This window comes from Mixophyes fleayi, chromosome 9 (genome assembly GCF_038048845.1).
Source record: "Mixophyes fleayi isolate aMixFle1 chromosome 9, aMixFle1.hap1, whole genome shotgun sequence".
Lineage (NCBI taxonomy): Eukaryota > Metazoa > Chordata > Amphibia > Anura > Limnodynastidae > Mixophyes > Mixophyes fleayi.
The window spans coordinates 44,739,095-44,759,460 of record NC_134410.1 but is presented as its reverse complement, the minus strand read 5'-3'; the positions used below and the strand labels follow the sequence as shown (position 1 = coordinate 44,759,460).

At 39.5% G+C, this 20,366-nt stretch overlaps 1 protein-coding gene across 6 annotated transcripts in view; it reads right to left on the bottom strand.

The window, feature by feature from the left end:
• Positions 1-7,436: 7,436 nt before the first annotated feature.
• The window catches only part of MTMR1 (myotubularin related protein 1), a 50,474-nt gene continuing 37,544 nt past the window's right edge, over positions 7,437-20,366 (bottom strand). For all 6 annotated transcript variants that reach the window (XM_075184249.1, XM_075184250.1, XM_075184254.1 and 3 more), the window contains 6 exons: positions 20,114-20,299; positions 17,926-18,132; positions 17,552-17,644; positions 16,215-16,328; positions 15,497-15,673; positions 7,437-8,333 (listed from right to left, as the gene is read on the bottom strand). In XM_075184249.1, the coding sequence (XP_075040350.1) occupies positions 8,169-8,333; positions 15,497-15,673; positions 16,215-16,328; positions 17,552-17,644; positions 17,926-18,132; positions 20,114-20,299 (942 nt within the window). In that variant the 3' untranslated portion in view covers positions 7,437-8,168. The remainder of the gene's footprint in view (positions 8,334-15,496; positions 15,674-16,214; positions 16,329-17,551; positions 17,645-17,925; positions 18,133-20,113; positions 20,300-20,366) is intronic.

Sequence of the window (20,366 nt, the reverse complement as noted above, 5' to 3'; positions counted from 1 at the left end):
CCCCAAACTGATGCCACAAAGTTGGAAGCACACAGTTCTCTAACATTTCATTATATGCTGTAGTATTAAGATTTGCCTTTTCTGGAACTAAGAGGCCCAGGCAACTATTCCTCCTCCAGCAGAGTCCAATAGAAGTGTGTTTTACATCACTCCAGTCTATGTTTGCCATTGCACATGGTGGTCTGAGGCCAGTGTGCAGCTGTTCAGCCATGGAAAGCTGATCCATGAAGCTCCTGGGGAACAGTTCTTGTGCCGACGCTGCTTCCAGGGGCAGTGTGAAATCCAGTTGCGAGTGCTGTAACTGAGGACAGATGATTTATTATTTGCTGCTACAGGACTCAGTGGGTCCAATCTCTGTGTGGCTTACTGCTAAATGTTTAGACAACAGAGATATGTTATGTTTCTATTAGTGCATATGAGACCTAAAGAGTAAGTAAATATTTATGCAGTTAATAGAAAGTGATATACATGGACAATTTGTAATATGCAATTATATTTATATTGACAGCTCCACTCCAAAGAAATAATGTTGAAACGGTTATTAATCCGTAACGCTACTCGGAGAAAACAAAACAATATTTGTCTCTCTCAATCTACAAGCAACAGGAGATTCATTTTATGCAAATATTTAGATAATTACCTAAGGCTGATAATATAGGCAATTTCAACTAATATAAGAAAAGTTTTTCCTGCTCGCTTTGTATTAAAGCCATTAAGAGCCATTTTTTTTTTTTTTTTTTTAATGCCAGGTTTCACCAATTTGTCTTCAAAATAGTAAATCAAATGCAAGACTAGATGAGAAAAAGAATAAATAATGGACTGTCTCCCTGTAACTACAGTGCTGGTACATGACCCCTTCAGTGTGTGCAGCAAAACTAATTGCTACATTCACTTTGTTATGGTTCTAATTATTCTGATGTAATCATAAGTCAGGCAGATAAAAGTGGAGCGGGAGTAGTTTCGTCAGCCTACAGGGAATAAACCTGCATTCATTTACCACCATCTAATAACTTTTGCTTTATATATATATATTTTTTTTTTTTATAGAAGATATGAAAAGGAAAGCTGCTTTGCAGTTCACTGAATTGTGCCTCTCATCATAAAATGGTTTGAAAAATGTGTCTAATGACTTATAAAGAATAGTGTTTAATATTTATAGATGGGGCTATTTTCCCCTCTCCTGGAATATCTGAAGACACCTGAATAAGGACAAGCAGAACGTTCTCCCACTAGGATGCTTTCCTGCCTGGAAAGTGGGTGGGGTCATGTGGTGATGATGAAAATTACATCATCAAGACCCACCCACCCTAGTTAACACCGAGTGAGCCAGGCAGTGATGACAACATTAGCGTCATCATACATATTGCCCTGTCCCTTTATGTCACACCCGCCTCTTCTTACACCTCCTCTCAACATCTCCCAGATGCGAGGGATGAGAAGTAGACCAGTATGATTAGGTTACAGAGTTCCATAGCAATATAAAAGGCAAGAGGATGCAGGCTGAGGTCAGAGATCACAGAGGACTTTAAATATCCCTAATGATTTACATTAGGTGATACATTATTACTTATAATGCATACATTTCCTAATGAAGACTGCAGTGATGTCATTAGAGCTCACCGGTTATACAGACCTGGACAGCATCTAGTGTATTATATAACTATTGACTATATTCATGTTGGCTTAGGTAATTTAACTGGTCCGAGCAAAATAGGTCACACAATGACATACAAAACTTGCATAAATTAAGCCTGTGCTCATACATTTTTGTATATGGACGATTTTGTGCATGGCCTGATTTATTAAGGATCTTAAATGAAGAGGTATCTTATTTCAGTCTCCTGGACAAAACCATGTTACAATGCAAGGGGTGCAAATTAGTATTCTGTTTTGCAAATAAGTTAAATACTGACTGTTTTTTCATGTAGCACACAAATACTTGATAGCTTATTTGTACACTGAAATTTAAAGTTGATATTTATCAAGTATTTGTGTGCTACATGAAAAAACAGTCAGTATTTAACTTATGTGCAAAACAGAAAACTAGTTTGCACCCCTTGCATTGTAACATGGTTTTGTCCAGGAGACTGAAATAAGATACCTCTTAAATTTAAGATCCTTAATGAATCAGGCCCCAGGTCTCTTTACACAATGAACGCAGATATACTGTGTGCTGAACATTCAAAGAAGGCAACAGATGGGTTTTCAACCACACTATGCAACCATGGTAGATTAAAAATGTTACTCTCATAAATATTCGATTTACAAAAGTTTGAACCAAAAATGTAACTAATCCACTGTGGCCATAACAAGCATTGTGCACAGCAATTGTGGTGCATGTTTAATAAGCTATTATAAAAGTGAAGTACCATATTTTAAATAGTTTTATAAATATTTTTATAATTGAACAGTAATTTGAATACAACAGATGATGGACACATACATGAGGTTATGAACAGTGGCGCACTATCCTTTATTTTATATACAGAATTTAGCCTACACTCACCGTTTGCTGTACGGCCTAATACATGTATTTTTCAATATAATTAATGTGTGTTTTATTTTACACATCACAAAACAAATATTTTAAATCAGGATTTCATAATGTAAAAAAAAAGTACACACCAACATTTGGGTTTCGTTTGAACAAAACTGTTATTTTACTCTGCAGGTTGAAGCCTATGTGATTTTCTAAGTAAGTCACTTGTATTCTAAGGGGGGTATTCAATTGTTAGCGAGATCCCCGGAAAACGAGCGCTCGAAAATCAAACCGTTAATACGGTAATTTACTCGCTGGATTTCAGCTCGCAGCTCAGGGAGCTGCGAGATGAAATTCAGCGAGTAATTACCGTATTAACGGTAATATTTTTCGAGCGCTCGTTTTCCGGGGATCTCGCTAACAATTGAATAACCCCTATGTATCAGTTTGGCCAACTCCACTTGTTGGAGCTGACTTCAAGTAGATATCACAGTCTCCTGTGGATAAAACTACAAGAGCTAAACCAGGAGCATGAAACTGAATAAGAGGAAACAATAACGCCGATCATAATTTGATAGTTTTGTGGTGTAACAAAATGTGAATATTAAAAGAACTAAAATTCCAGCTTTTATCTTTAATTATTGACCCAATGTTGCTAAGTAACTTTAAATCTACAATGTTAAAAATGTGACTGAATGGCTGGAGAGTTTGTCAAGACAGACCTATTATGATGGCGTTAGGGGTGTCACAAATCCGCTATTGAGGCTAGTTGTACCAAAATGTACAAAAGGCTGTCCTATTAGTGCCGTCCATCACACTGCAATAAAGCGAACATAAGTGGATATTAGATAGGTTTCATACACAATTCATGTAGCCAAAGCTTCCAAGCAAACATAGGCAATCTTATGCTGAACAAAATGCAATGACGCTCAGTTGGATTGAGACGTAATTCACCTTCAATTGTGTACTTGCTCTAAACATGTAAAATTGCCTCCAATGCATTAAATCAGTAGTTCACCCTCAAAGTACTATTGGAAACTCGAGTTCTATGGTAACTGTCATCAGTTCAAACCCATCTATCTGTTTAATGGAACAGTGCATAAGTATAATATATGTTTTAAGTGTACCTGTTGCCTATGCACAGCAGATACAATATTCGTAGGAATGTAACGTATCAATTCACTAGAAACAAGTGACATCACTGTGCCATTATGCACAAATGATCTTGTAGGTCTACATAGCGTACACTTTGAGTTAATTAAAATATGACTCACAAAGTTGCCAACACTTTAAAATAGGGACACATTGATATGGAGTTGGTGAAGTCAAGCATGATACATGTGATACTGCCTTTGTGAACCTTGGAGCACTACCATCTCGATCATGAGTTTACTGAATATGATGGTAACAATGTAAAGCTTTACTAGCTGAAAGCTATCACAGAATTCTCTCTCAAATCATCTTATTAGCATTTTACAAAGTATATTTCTAAAGATATTCAACTTTATGACAGAATTATCAGGAGTTTCTACTCTTGCACAGGAAGTCTTTAGGACACAATGTTCCTCATTTACAAAGAGAGCCAGAAACTGGCCACTATTGTACGGGGGCACCTAGATGATCTGCCCTTCTTGGGAGAGGTGTCTGCAAGCTAGAAGATCACATAGGCTGGCACAGTGTGCATGTCACATCAACATCCAACCTCCTACTAGTTTGTGAGTGAGTGAGTGAGTGAGTGAGTGTGTGTGTGTGTGTGTGTGTGTGTGTGTGTGTGTGTCAAAAAGTAACCCCCCACCTACCTGTAACTGGAAGGTGCAAAATGCATCCCTTTGAAAGTAGAAGACAAGACCGGATGACACCAACTCTGAGCTGGTGCAAAACTCAAGTTCTTTTTCCGCCTACTCTGTAAGCAAGGAAATGTCTGCACTCTTCCCAATGGCCGGTATAAAATAATTTCTTCCTCCTCCACATCACCATCTTAATCCACGCTATGGTGAAAATCTCAAACCATTTTCATAAATGACCTCCAATATATCTCCACTATCCTTGGTGAAGAGAGACCCTTAGCGAGGATTTCAGACATTCTTACTTAGCCAACAAACACTCCTCTAGATAATTTATGTCCAAGCCTATAGACCAGTGTTTCTCAACTCCAGTCCTCAGGACCCACTAACAGTGCAGGATTGCCAGGTGAGCAGTGAAATAATTATACCACCTGCTATACTGTGTCAGTCAGTAATGAATACACCTGTGCTCCAGCAAGGAGATATGGAAAACATGTACTGCTAGGGGGTCCTGAGGACTGGAGTTGAGAAACACTGCTATAGACGAACTGGGTCCTGTTTGCTGTAACTATATCCGCACACCTAATAGTGTAATAAAATATAGTCTAGTGAGGTTTTAGGGAAGGTGGGAGCCAATAGAAAAGCTTTGGAGGGCAGCATTCTGCCACAGGCTTCCAGTTTCCACTCTGTGTTACATGACTTATACTGGGGACCTGCACGGTCTATGTTTGGGGTGTACTTGCGAGACAGAGGAGCTGAAGGGAAGTGATACCCCGCAGCAAGGACTGCATAAATAGAAAAAGAAAAGAAAGAAGCTTGGTGTTGGTCCCTCATTATCTTCTCTGCAGTAGTTCACACTAAGGCATTCTATAGGGTTTACCAATGAGTGATAAAGATAATGTAGCATTGTGGCTTTCATTTTTCTTTACATTGGAAGTATAAAGGCAACTGACATAAAAGCTACACATTTTCCCATCTAATCATAGAAAATGTGTCCCGCCAGGTAACAACACAGTCAGGCGCGTGTGTATGTAATTAAGGTAATTTAGCGCTGCGATCCAGTAAGCTGCTACTTGGGCGCATGTGCAGTTTACACCTGTCACAGCTGGAACTCATTGTCTGTTTATGGAGCTTGCTCCTGATTGGCCACTATTAGTATTTAAGGCAAGGAGGGCTTAGCCTCCCTGCCGGTTATAGCATTCAGTTCCCTGGCTGCTGACCTGCTGTTGTACTGAGTTCCTGTACTCTTGGATTGATCCTTCAGTGTATGACCTTGGGCTTGTTAATTGGATTGTGATTCTCTGCTGGTGACCCTGACTTCTGCCTGTGACTCGGATATCCTGTCTTTCTGCCGGACCTGACCCTTTTACCTGGACCTCACTTTGCTGCCTGCTCGTGCCCTTTGACCTTGGTTTATTCCCGACTACGTTTATCTCCTGCTGCCATTCCCTTGTTGTGATATGGTTTAAACCATAGGCTTGCTAAAGGCGAAGACCTCTTCCACCTGTTCTACAAGGTTATGACTATAACCGGCAGTCGTGACAAATCTGAGCATTATTAGTAGAGAAAGTTATGGGGGCACTCTGTAAAATTGAAGTTATGAGATTACAGAGGGTACAAGTTTATAGGTTTATTCTTTTAATACAATGTGCAGGCAAAGGGGGCTTTAAAAAAAAAAAAAAAGTTGTATTCACTTTCAGCAGCAACACCTACATCCTTTGGGGCCCGCTTGGTCAAGATATCCACACAGCGGTGGTTAACATGTAATAGCGTGCATGGTAACCTGACAAAGCTGTGTCTGCTCTCTGCTCAAGGACTTCCCCATGTTCTGCCCTAAGTGGCTCTAGATACTTATTTCTGACAAAGTCCAGCAGATTAATTCATCTGTACTTGGCTAAAGGAGTACAGAATAGGTGACAGAAACTTGCCAAACACAGGCTTCTAACCAGACTTATCCACCTCCCCTGCTGGTAACTCCTGCTGACCAGAGATCCTCTAATCCTAATAACGTGCTGGGTGTACTTTGTCATATTCTATATTATAATAATAGGATCACAAAGTAGCTAAATGGGACAATTAGTAGTTATTTTTAATATACAATTTTACTCTGTCTTGGGAGGCAGCCCTGTAGCTGATTTTAAGGCTGTTATTTAAATCAATTACACTTTCCTACACAAAAGAAATATTGAAATCTGAACTTAGAATAGCCCTTTAAATAAACTAAATAAATATACATTTCAAAGATGAGCTGGATAATAACTGCCATTAATTGGAATTAATCACCTTACGCAGCAATCAGTTTTGGGTGGAATTAGTGTAGATACAAAAAAAAAAAAACCCTTAACCTGAGCTCCTCCAAATTGGCAGGTTCTCCAGTGTCAGAAATGGTTAAGAACAGGAGATAGTCTGAGCAGGAGAAACAGACACCGTCTAAACCAGGCCTGTCCAACCTGCAGCCCTCCAGGTGTTGTGAAACTACAAGCCCCAGCATGCTTTGCCAGTAGACAACCTGTTGATAGCTGGAAGGGCATGCTGGGACTTGTAGTTTCACAAACATCTGGAGGGCCGCAGGTTGGACAAGCCTGGTCTAAACCAAAAGCAGGGGTGTCAAAGCCCCTCCCCTCTGTGAATAGGCACAGCTACAATTTTTTCGGTAATGACACCACAAATCAACATTCCTATTCCTGAGAGGAAATTAGCCCTTAAATATAAAAAACACAAGACAAAACAACTTTTGTGTTTTTAGAATGGAAGGTGCAATGTTATTTCCTGCAAGGCCTATTTGTATATTTACTAACCAGCAATTTCATTCAGTACCGCAAGCTGGCAGGTCAGGTACAATCCAAATACCTAGCAAAGATTTCACCCACACCTAGAGTTTGACAGTATTCTGCCTCTCAACACAATACAAGGTAAAGTAAAAAAAATGTACACAAAAGTACATAGTAATAGTAAATAGTTACTGTTTTGGTCTTAAATTTGCTGGTTTACTAAGCAGAGAAGATGGCACAGGTGATTCTACAGTACTTACCTAGAATAATTTGTGTCACCAGCAGTGTAGCATCGATGTAGAAACACAAAAGTTCCTTTGACAATTCCGGTGCTTGTGCTTATGGTCATTACTATTAACCGTTACTGACTGATTGAATGATCAACAAGTAAAAACACCAACGGCAGGGTACAATTCTTATTTTCTGAGGTAAAAACACTATACAAATACATATTTAGGTGCAATAGGATAACTTACATGTGGTTACGTTTCTTTCATTCATTGTTCAATAAGCTTTACATGGCTTCAGGTGCATTGCATTTGTTTTTAAATAGGGGCATCATGGAATTTATCGGACATTGTCCATTCATATAAACATAAAAACACATCATCTCTTTCAGGTTTGGACCCCTTCATAGAGACTCCACAAAGTCCTCTCAGCAGCACTATAAAGTTACACTACTGCATTATACTGCTAATAGTTATGTCAACTTGATCTCTTAAAAATCAAATAAAATGTAAAATAAAAAAAGAAAATAAAAATCAGATGTAACTAGAAAAGTTACCTAAAGAGTAAACTGTACTGGATAACACATTCCACTGTAACAGATAATAAGGGTAGGAGTGCAAGGCCTGTAAACAATGTCGAACAGTAACAATGATATTTACAAATCCTATGGAGAGGAAAATGGAATGACTTCCAGCATGCAGTATTTAAAATACAGTTTTCTTTCTTAAATGTTTGCAGCTGGTGCAACATGTTGCAGTCTCCAACAGAAGCAAATCCAGAAAATGGACACCTTGGTGCCTTCGACGTGTCCAGAGATAGCTTCTCATACAGAGTAAATATTAGAGGGCACCCGGCCGGCAGGCCAAAATGTGCCTTAACACTGTGCTTTTCAGTTCATGCTGCCCATCAGACAGCGGTGTGTACAGGGGTGGCAGAGTGCGAAGGGGAAGATCCCCGGTCAGAAGACGACGAGACAGATCTGGTCGTTGCTTCGCGTTGAAGCTCCTCCACCTTCTTCTGAAGCTCTACCCGAATAGCCAAGAGGTCCTTAAGGTTCTGATGAATTGGCATCTATGAATAAAAACAAAAACAGTTTTTCTCCTTTTCACAGGATTATCACTAATTCTGGCAAGTCCGCTAATATGACCGATTTCAACTTAAAAAGGTCTTGGGATGCTACTTTTACATGCCCCAAACAACTATCAACATCTGCTCCATCCAGTTTTCAATATCTCGTCGGCTAGTTAACAATCTACAGTGTCTCTTGCATTGTGGTCTGTCCAATTAATGACTAGATGATTATTTGGCAGTAGCATGTGTGGTCAGACGAATGAGATTTAGGTGCTTATTGACCGGGCTGAAATGACAGCATCACACGAAGCCTGGCCAACTGAACTCCTCTTGAAGACATGGACAATAATAAAGATTACAATTTACACTTGCAGGGAGTTTGGTTGAAAGGAACATAAGAAAGTATTTGTACAGAAATACAAAAATGGAATAAATATAAGGTCATCTTAGGGCAAGAAATAAATATGGAGTATACAATATTAGATATCTGATTGGTTCTTGTAGGTCATAAAATAACCTGGAACAATGTGCTTAAATGAGTTATCTACTTTTTGAAAAAACCTGCGCAAGGAATAGGGGAGCACTATAAAACAACAACAATATATATTATATATAAATATATATAATCACTGTGTTGTTACATGAAGATTTCTGGTGAATGATGGGTGCTTTTGAAATAATAAAAAAAAAAATTGACTAGTTTTTTGCATTGTCAAAAGGTTGTCAAGTGGACTATTTTCTTTCTCTTGTTAAATAAATCCTTGATGTTGAATTTTAGTCTAGTAAATTCCGTAGATTAAAAAATTGATGTTGTTAAAATAGCAATGTGAAGAATTGTATTAATGTCTGCATGCGCGTTTCCTACACGAAAGTGTGGTGTTTTTAAACTGGCAAGTTTGAATACATTCTAACATTTAAAAAATAAAAATGTACAACCTGTGACTATGCTCCCAACCCCCAAGAAATGAGAAAAGTAGGGAACAATATTCCTTGCCGAGTTGAAGTTCAGCACATTACACCTCTCGGAGTTAGACTGGGTACACACTACAGGAAATTTCTCCTGATGCAACATCGTTAACAATTTTACCAACGACTGAAAGTCCCTCTCAGCATGCTGATTCATGTGTATACACTTATACACGTTTTACACGATTCAGATCTGTGCTCTTCATCTCTCATATTCATCGGCTGAAAAGATTGTGACTCTGTAAACTCTATAGAGATCCTGATCGTGAGTGCATACACACTGCAGATTTTGAACAACATTGTTCCATCGCTGACAGAGATTTTTAGCCCGGTTAAAATCAAATGAAGCGATACAATGTGCTTTGTAGTGATTATCGTTCGTTTCAGTCTACACACTAATCCGATATCCGGGTGAACAGAAGCGTATCATGTGATTGGCCTGATAATCAACTGAAAAGCCTGTAGTGTGTACCCAGCTTTAGGAATACAGTGGATGTTACCACTTCCAATAAACCACTTCAAATTAGCGGGAACACTAATCAAAAGGTACTTCTCCCATAGGGCACCTCCATTTCATTTGTACACAGAGTGGGACCCAATCTGTTCTGACTCATGCTCAATCCTGATTGTGATACTTCAAATGCTCTGCTCGTTTGGACTACTCGTTTGATCTTATAAATAAAAAGATTGCACTATGTACCTTTATTGTTGTTTGTCTAGCGCTCGCCAGTCAACCCTACAAACTGGGACCTCACAAGAAACAAGCTTGTAGCGTCACCTCCCTGCCTGAGGAGGGAGTGAACAATTGTGGTTTTGTGACTATCGAGTTATATACACTACTACATTACTGCTATTTTATGCACCATATAAAAATGTGTGGGATCCGAGATACAACACTGTATATTAAAGTTTATTTTCATGTATCTAGTAAACAAACCTGGGAGTGGCATGCACAACATACATTATCATTTTAAGCTCTACCACCACATAGAAATATATATTTTACCAACATGCCCCCTGCCCTTAGTGCAGCCATTTTTCCCAGGCCTCACAGCCCCAGTCACGACATGGGTGGGAGGTGGATGGGGCGGAGGGTTGAGGAGGAGCACCAACCACCAGCCATGATCAAGTCATTGATTCCCCTCCCCCAGCTCCCTCCTCCACCATTTAAGGATAATGAGCATTAATTATATGCCAATTGTGTATTACAGAACAGGCAGAGTGCCCCAAAAATGGCTGAAAGTAGCAGCCCCCAGGGCTCAGGCTGGGGGGGGGGGGGGGGGGGGTAAAGCATAACATCAGATATGTAGTCTTTTTTCAAAAAAAAAAAAAAGTGTTTGTATAAACACCAACCAATCTAAAAAATGTTGTTTTCTATCGGATTAGCTAAAAAGGATTCATGTGTAGAATGCGGAGGCTGGGGTGGGAGAGATGTGTAACAAGGTCTTCTGCACAAAGGCTACTCCTATTTACAAAGTGCGTGTCTGGCTGTATAATGTACTGAACATTATTCACTCAAGGACACACATTACCTTGAACACTGTTAAGTGATGAATCTATTTGTTCTTGCTGAATGAGTCGGTTTCTTTTTTTTTTCTTTATCTCTTGCTGCAACAGGGAGTCTTGATAGGAAAAGCAGTGTGTTTTAATGCCGCTGTGTGATCTCAGCCACACCATGCAGCCATCTATTCTCATTTATCTGCAAAGGCACATTTCCGTCAAGACTCAAAAACGATTCTTTTCTTTTTTGCCTGTGGTTCACGTATTTTTTGGTTTCTCTTCATCATAAAAAAAAAGAAAGCCATCCGACTGGGTTTAAACTAGGAAGTCTGTCAATTAAATGCGCCATTTAGCCAATACAAAAATCAGGTAGGTGTTTTACAATGGGGGAAATCATTTCACATCAGTACTCCACACTAAACCTGTATGGTATCTGTACATATTAATAACTTTTACCTAAACAATACAGCTGAACAGTAATGATCTGCATAGTGTAGGGTGGACAGAATATTAAACGTATGGTGCTTCTGCTGTGTTATGTCAGGCTGATAGAGTTTGAAGCTACAACTATGAATACAAAGCATTACTCAAACTTGCACTTTTCACATTTAAAAAGAAAAGAATAAAAAGGACCTAATAATCAGGTAGGGTTCTAATACAAGGCGTGTGCAAGAGGGAGGGTTCTAATACAAGGCGTGTGCAAGAGGGAGGGTTCTAATACAAGGCGTGTGCAAGAGGGAGGGTTCTAATACAAGGCGTGTGCAAGAGGGAGGGTTCTAATACAAGGCGTGTGCAAGAGGAAGGGTTCTAATACAAGGAGTATGTAAGAGGAAGGGTTCTAATACAAGGCGTGTGCAAGAGGAAGGGTTCTCATACAAGGTGTGTGCAAGAGGAAGGGTTCTAATACAAGGTCTGTGCAAGAGGAAGGGTTCTAATACAAGGTGTGTGCAAGAGGAAGAGTTCTAATACAAGGCGTGTGTAAGAGGAAGGGTTCTAATACAAGGTGTGTGTAAGAGGATGCCCACTCCTACCCTTTTATCCCAAGAGCAGAGCATGCTGGGATCCCGCCATATATATCCCCACTGTAATAAAGAAGCATCCTGTCTAATATACCACACACTTCAATTCTCTAGGCCGGATATATCTGCATGTCCTCCAAACAGATTTATAGGTGCGATTTATTTTTTGAGATCCCACAAATGTAAACACACAAAAAAGGCAGATATAGCATCAGAACAGGGTGGGAAGAGTTGAAGTGTAGCTCAACTGTGTGGGGAACAATTATCACCATAAAAAGGTATTGTTTCTTCTTTTTATTTAATTATTTATTTTTAAATGTTTAATAGTGTTTAACGTTATAGTGGCATGAATCATTAAATAGGTAACACCTCATTACAACATATATCCTACTGTATGTTATAGCCTTCCTCAAGGTTTAGTGTAATCTATCCCAGGAGGTTTGTTTAGCCTTAACTGTAGCTGAGCTGTCCCCCCCAACCAACTCATACCCCTTTCATAGAGCCATGAACCCAGGAATAACCCAGGTCAAGTGCTGTGTGAATGGGACGACTCAGGTCGCAACCACGGTTATTCCTGGGTTGGAGCCGGATATAATGCTGTCTGAAAGGTGTTCCCGGGTTATCCCAGGATATACCAGGGGCCAAAGTGCAGTGTGAACGGATGCAACACGGGTTAAACAATGTTCATTATCCCGTGTCTGACCTGGGATTTTGGAGAGAAAGGGGTATCAATGACTACTTATACATCCTTTATACTTAATTTGGATAGAGATAAATATTTCAATATGGTCTGTTTATGCCACATATTTCCATCTCCCACATACCGATCCATACTTCTATTTCTTATTCAGAGACTATTTTATACACAAAAATGCCAAAAATATGCTGTTTAATATTAACCTATAAAAAATGTTTATAAACATCCACCAGAGGATAACATACTAAATGATGTAATGAAGGTATGCATTTCATTGTGGGTAGCACAGTGGTCTAGTGGTTAGCACTTCTGCCTCACAGCATCGAGGTCATGAGTTTGATTCCTGACCATGGCCTTATCTGTGTGGAGTTTGTATGTTCTCCCCATGTTTGCGTGGGTTTCCTCCGGGTGCTCCGGTTTCCTCCCACACCTCAAAAACATACTGTTAGGTTAATTGGCTGCTATCAAAATTGATCCTAGTCCCTCCCTCTCTGTCTGTGTGTGTCTATATTGGGGAATTTAGACTGTAAGCTCCAATGGGACAGGGGCTGATATGAATACGTTCTCTGTACAGCGCTGCAGAATTAGTGGTGCTATATAATTAAATGATGATGATTTATTTCCTGGCTCACTGATCCCTATACACTGACCACTTTGCAGCTAATGGGAGCACTTCTTGCAGGAGAATGGAAGATCCTTAGTAACGTCATCATTGTGTATCACTATGAATGTCCCAACTGGAGGCCAGACTAGGAAAGGCAGCATGGTGGCACAGTGGTTAGGATTGCTGCCTCACAGCACTGGGGTCATGAGTTCCATAACAACCAGAGCCCTGTCCATGTGGAGTTTGTATGTTCTTCGTGTTTTTGTGAGTTTCCTCCCCAGTTCACAAATATACTGATAAGTTAATTGGCTTCTGATAAAGTGGACCCTAGTATATCTGTATGTGGTAGAGACTTTAGTAGGCAAGCTCCAATGGGGCAGGAACTGATGTGAGTGATTACATATTCGCTGTCCAGCGCTGCAGTAAACGATTGGCGCCAAGTAAAGAAATAAGAATAAATAATAGCTCCGGTCTCCTCTACTCTATAGTTTACAAATTCACTATTGGTGCTGACAGCAATAAAGACCTATAGGATCTCACGTGACTCTTTATAGTATTTTAGTTAAAATAAATGTAAAGAAAAAACAAATATACTGAAAATTGTAAACAAACAAACCTTTTTAAAAATGTTAACAAGAACTGATCAAAGTAAACAGTATTTTCTGATCAAACATAACAACCCACCTACATCCCATTTTTCACTTTAATAGGGTTTTACATTTCTACTTATATTTGTTTTTTTTTAAACCGCCTCATCTGTCTTACAGGGATTTACATCCCTGTACTTAAGGGAAAAGGGAGGTTAAGCAGCGTTCCACGAGTGTAAAAAAAGATGGCTCCTGCCACTGTGTTTTTAGTACAGGGGAAAAAATAATTACAACAGAGAGAGATATATCTCTGTATATATATCTATCTCTCTATCTATATATTATATTTTCATTTCAGCCTTTCCTTTACAGCATCTTGAAGGAAAGAATAAGATATTGAACTTTATATTGCTACGTGATGCATATATTCTTTGTTTACAATACTTATTACTGTTTGAGAACCATATATTGAATATCTACAATGTTTTTGTGCTTGAAAATGCAAATAAAACGTTTTTAAAAAAAAAAAAAAAAAAAGAAAAAGAAAAGAAGAAGCAGCAAGAATAAGATATTGAAAGTGACGAGGAAATACGAAATACAGGGGGAAAAACAAAGGATGATTGAAAAGCAAACAAAAAAACAATACACAAAAAACTAAATGTAATTTAAACGGTTTAAAAAAACAAAACAGTTAGGCTAGATACACACTGGAGCGTTCTTCTCCAATAATCAGGCAAGTCAGCTGACATACGACCGCTCGGTCTGAAGTCGGGTTAGTGCAGTGTTTCCCAAACTGTGCGCCTAGGCTCCCTGGGTTGCCTCGGCAATTTCACAGGGGTGCCTCACCCAGGGTCAGTGGTAAGCAAGGCGGGGGACTACTTGGTAATTATTTTGGCTTAGGGGTGCCTTGAAAAAATTATGGAGACCCTAAGGGTGTCTTGAACTGAAAAAGTTTGGGATCCACTGGGTTAGTGTGTATAGTGACACGATGGTCGAAAGTCGTTCAAAAGTGACAGTCGTCGGGTGGTCGTACTGTTTAATATTTCCTGACCGATCATGTAGTGTGTATGTACTCACGATCTCTATAGAGTTTACAGAGCCGGGCTCTTTTCAGCCGATGTTACCAATGAATGTCTCAGTGAATAAATGTAGAGAGTGCTGTAGAAGGAATAATTAATTTGTTCGTTCTGAGACAAAGTGCTTCGTTTCATAATCACAGAAGCTAACGAAATTCGTCATGACATGTGGATAGCTATAACAAGGCGGTTTTAATCAGTGTGACAATTTGACAACAATGAATGAATGAATGAATATTGTGCTGTCATTCTCTGAAGACTAGAGGGACCAGATAAAGGACCAGATGAAGAGCGCAGATCTGAAGGTAAAGCGTGGCAGTGTGTATGTATGAATCGCCAGACTGATCGGACCTTCAGTCGTAGGTACAATCATTTGAAGAATTTTCCGACTGACGTGATATCTCAGTGTGTACCTAGCCTTAGCAATGAACATTTCCCTAAGCTCTATCCATAGTTCTTGCTGCATATCAATTTAATAAGTTAGGTGTGCTAAGCTACCTGTCACCATTAACCACTAATCCAGGAGCATATCAACATAAGCAACCTTACTTGGCCAGTCTTGATCTGTGTATATATTTCTCAGCCATAGTAATAAAACATACAAAATGTAAATGTTATTATGCATGGCCTAACCACAAGTAAGACAATGAACCCACACAATGGTTAATTGTGTTGGAAATCGAGTTTATAGAACAATGACCACAGAGTACAAACCTGAGGTCTGGTCCGAGGATTCCATCTAATGTAATAATTCACCCAGAGTTCCAAGTGGTTCATACTGGCAACTGGATACAGCACATGGTGCTCATAATTCACATAAAATGGGTTGGTAAATTCATCCACATGGCTATTAATGTAGGACCACAAAGATATAGTCTTTGTTTGCACTTCCTAGAATATAAAACACAGAGAACAGATATTACAGTGCTATTCCTTTAATAAGCATCCAACAAAATGCATAACAATTGCTTATGACTGCAAAAGACTAAATCTATTGCAGTGGAGCTACATGCAGTAAAAGCAGGTCTGTACTCAGCATCTGATATTCTAGAAACATTATGAATAGGAATAATGTGGTGAAGAATAATAATGAACCTGCATCCAGGCTGAGAATCAGTGTCAAGTACTTTAGCTCCATCTTGTGGCAAACACTGGGATTTGTATTTTACATGAGATGATACACAGATTTGTTTCAGCTGTAGAGCAGATGAGCCCAATGTAAAAATAACCGCACTAATGTGAGTCTGTTCACCACCAGCTCAATCAGTTACATGGAAAAGATTATTACATTGCCACAAACAATTGTTTTGCACAATTAAAGCTGATGTTACAGGGCAGGAGTTTTAATCAGGACAGTCAATGGCAGCAACTGTGTGCAATCCTCGTCATGGGGCCTCCACGTCCCCCGCTACCCTTTATAATTAATACATACCTCTTTTACCCTCTGCTGCTCACTATTGTAAAAAAATGACCCAAACAGGCAGCTGTAGAGATGGTCCAGTATGGTGATGAGGAAAAGCTCATTAAACTCAAATGCTGCAGGAAACTAAACAAAGACACAAAACAACAACATTGTATTTAATGATTGTCATTTTTAATCAAATGCATAAAAAAAAGTCAGTTCTTGAAGTTAATGTGTTGGAAACAGGAAAAAGGGGCTAGTGTAAGCATCTGAGCGACTTTGACTGTTTTTTCATGTATCACACAAATACTTGATAACTTATTTGTACACTGAAATTAAAGTTGATATTTGTGTGCTACATGAAAAAACAGTCAGTATTTAACTTATGTGCAAAACAGAAAACTAATTTGCATCCCTTGCATTGTAACATGGTTTTGTCCAGGAGACTTAAATAAGAAGTTTCTTAAGTTAAGATCCTTAATGAATCAGGCCCATGGTGAAAAGATAGTTAAGATACTGAAGCCCTCTTGAAATGGGTAATAGGAATTTTCCATTCACTGTTCATTAAACCAAGAAGCAAAACTGTTAATCAATGGACAGAAAGAATAATTTCAACCTTTGCTCAAAGAATTGGTGTATGCATTTTACTACCCGAACACGAAGACACAACTAACAGAGAAGCAAAATCTACACATTGTTAGATGCCAAAATGAAAAACCCCGTCCTGGTCACCTATTACAACTAGGGCTAGATTTACTAAGCTGCGGGTTTGAAAAAGTGGAGATGTTGCCTATAGCAACCAATCAGATTCTAGCTGTCATTTATTTAGTACATTCTACAAAAAATGACAGCTAGAATCTGATTGGTTGCTAAAGGCAACATCTCCACTTTTTCAAACCCGCAGTTTAGTAAATATACCCCTAGTCAAAAATATTGCAGTACCCTGAATATACATGCATATCGAAACCCTCGGGTGAAAGTGGCCACCAGGCACTTCATCCCTTAGGAGGCATCCCTAATCATATAAATAATAAGTTAAAGTGAAAATAAATAACTAAAAAGGTTGAAAACAAAACAACCTACTTCAGAGGGCACTTTGAAATAACTGAAGCTGGTTCCCAGGGGAAGGGCATAGTAGTGCCGTACTCCAGATAAGGCTACTATACCCCCAAGTATCACAGTGTCCCCCCCCAATGGAAGGGAAGATAAATTATCTTTTAATAATCTTGTTCATCTCAGTACAGTTAATAGTCTTTTGGCATTAACAAATGCGTTGATCAACGGTCTCCCCTACTCGTAGACATGCTACACAATCGGTAACCAATTCACGTGGATTATGCAATCAATATAACAATAAAACTCTTTACCTGATTTGTCATTTGCCATACACAGTCAATGAACTGAAGGAAAATGGGGGACCGATCAGCATCTGCATGATTGTCATCTCCATGGCCCACTCTCTGCAAAGATCACAAAGATATCATACACTATAACCAGTGTCTTCTAAATCACACAAGGGAATGACAACACTTTCTGTCACAGGGGATAATTTACCAACATGCTTAGCACAGACATGCACATGGCACCAGAGTTATTCAATACTAGTTTCCATTATCTCACTTGCACTTATTGAAAATTAAAGACTGTCGTTATTGGATTATAGACATATGTGCAGTTTACATCATGTTAGTAAGTGACCCCACAGTCTCACATAACACACTTGTCTAAGTTACAAACTTACCATTGCAAATCTATGGCCAAAGCTTATCCACTCTTTCTCAATTAGAACCTCAAATCCTTTGATAGTCCTGTAATAGCTATCCAACATGAGCATGGCCAAAGATGTTAGTTGTGCTGTGCGATCCCAGCCGTCGCTGCAGTGAACTACCACAGAGGTCTTACTGGATTCCACCTTGTCTGCAATCCTCACAGACCCAGCCAGCAGCATCTAGGAGACCGACACAGACAGTAGATCTTAGCGGATATTTACAAGGTCCATGTTTTTAGATTTACCGGATATCAAACTGGCTCATTAACAATTTGAATTTTAACATTAAGATGGACGGGTTTAAATCTGTCTTGTGTTCTGCCCACTAAGATCTAGGGGAAATGAGAATTTAGATTCGGTGATAAAGGCATAAGAATTCAGTGGAGCCTGGATTTCCGTAAAACATCTCTTAGTAATCAGCTGCATTATTACCATTTTATAAGATGCTAAAGCTCAGGGAACCAGTGATAACCAGCGTGGTTATCATCAGCATCCTCTGCCAACAAGGAGTTACAGCCGAACAACCAGGCTTTGTCCATTACCCGCCTAACAGCTGCCAGATTTACTATTGTGCATCATGGTTCTCAGTCATGTATTTAGTTTTAAAAATGCATGTTTTGTGTTTTATGAATATTTATAGAGACCATATGGTTTTCGTTTTCTTGTAAATTGGAAACCCTACGTTAGAAATCGCCTTGTTTCTCTTTGCTAAACAGAGAGAACCAAGAGACATGAATTATGGCTACAGGATGTCTTAGGCCAGTGTTGGCTAACCCGAGACACTCCAGGTGTTGTGAAACTACAAGTCCCAGCATGCTTTGCCAATATATAGCAGCTTATTGCTGGAAGGGTGTGCTTGGACTTGTAGTATCACAACACCTGGAGTGTCACAGGTTAGCCAACACTGTCTTAGGCAGCAGCGACCTAACATAGGACAACGGCTCCGTTCACCGCGCCCCAGTATAATACGGTCACATTACTAAGGAGACTGTAGATACCAAATCATGAAGACTCACAAAACCTGAGCACAGGACAATCCAAGATGTTCATTTCAAGATAGACATTAAACCTACAAGCTGATCTGTATCCTCGCACAGTGGAGGTAACTACTTTGTGGGCCGATACATGAAAATGCAGCTTTCAAATTCACTAATATCAACTGATATTAATGAGGCCCAAGTTACTCATTTGAATTGCTTATGTTTCATAGCAGTGTGAAGTATGAAAACAATATTGTTATATTAGTATTTGTTGTTGTTTTTTTTGCTCTCAGCATTGTTTATGTTACAGTAACTTTATGTTGTGTGTCAAGTATGTACTGTGTCAATCTATATTTGTCTTGTAAATTGGATGTCCACCTGATTAAATACTCCTCCTTCATGGCAGGTCTAATAGGCAGCCTATTGCTGATTATTCTATATGCAGCCAGCCAAACTCCTGTTTGGCTTATCTGCTACATGACAGCACAGGTCCCTCCAGGTCACTTGGCTTTCTCTACGTTGTTATACCGATTATAATAAACTAGATCACATTATAGGACTGGCACTCATGCCCATCAACTTCTTTAATGGAGTGGAGACTGGACATGAGATCTGGAAGTCAGGCTGATAGCAGAGCTACATGTGGTGTGTAGAGCACATCGCTACGTTACAACACTGTTGGTTTTGTAAATGTTGAAAGGTTTGTGTTATGTTGTTTAGTTAGATATCCCATATGGACTATGCCCTACGTCTCTCACTTCCCTATAAATAGGACCACTCCTCTCCTGGGACCACCACCATTCATATAAGTCCAGGCCCTCACAGAAAGCAACTCTGACGCTGCGTTAGATATCTTCTGTGGTCAGACGTTGTGGTCGACTCCTGCACAGGACAAACACACTATACCAGCCTTTATAATACGGACAGCTGCTGCTGGCAGATTTGATCAAATCAGGAAGCAGCAACATCATTAGAGTCTTAAGTCCCTGCAAATGGATTGGCTGGCTGAAATCTCAGCACACACTATGGCTGCCTATACTATGTGTATGCAACAGGTTCACCAGGAGACCAGGTTATAACTAAATTCTCTATAACAATTCTGTGCTCATCAGAACCACCGACAACCAGGTGTTTGAAACTTATGCACATTATTCCAATGAAAAGCTGTATGTGGAAGTTACCCGTATGTATTCAAGCCAGTGCGTTCCATCGATGTTTGTCAACCAGCGAGCCTCATCAATGGCTGGGTAGACTATTTCCTTGAGTTTGCGCAGGGACTCCCGCATCACGTGAATATTGTGTATCTCCAGGAAGACGAGCTCTGCGTTAGGATAAGCAGTTTCACTCTCATATCCCCCTCCCTTGGCCTGCAGTACACAAAGCAAAATAATCATCTTTGAAACATAACAGATCTGGGAGATGTCTAACAATGAA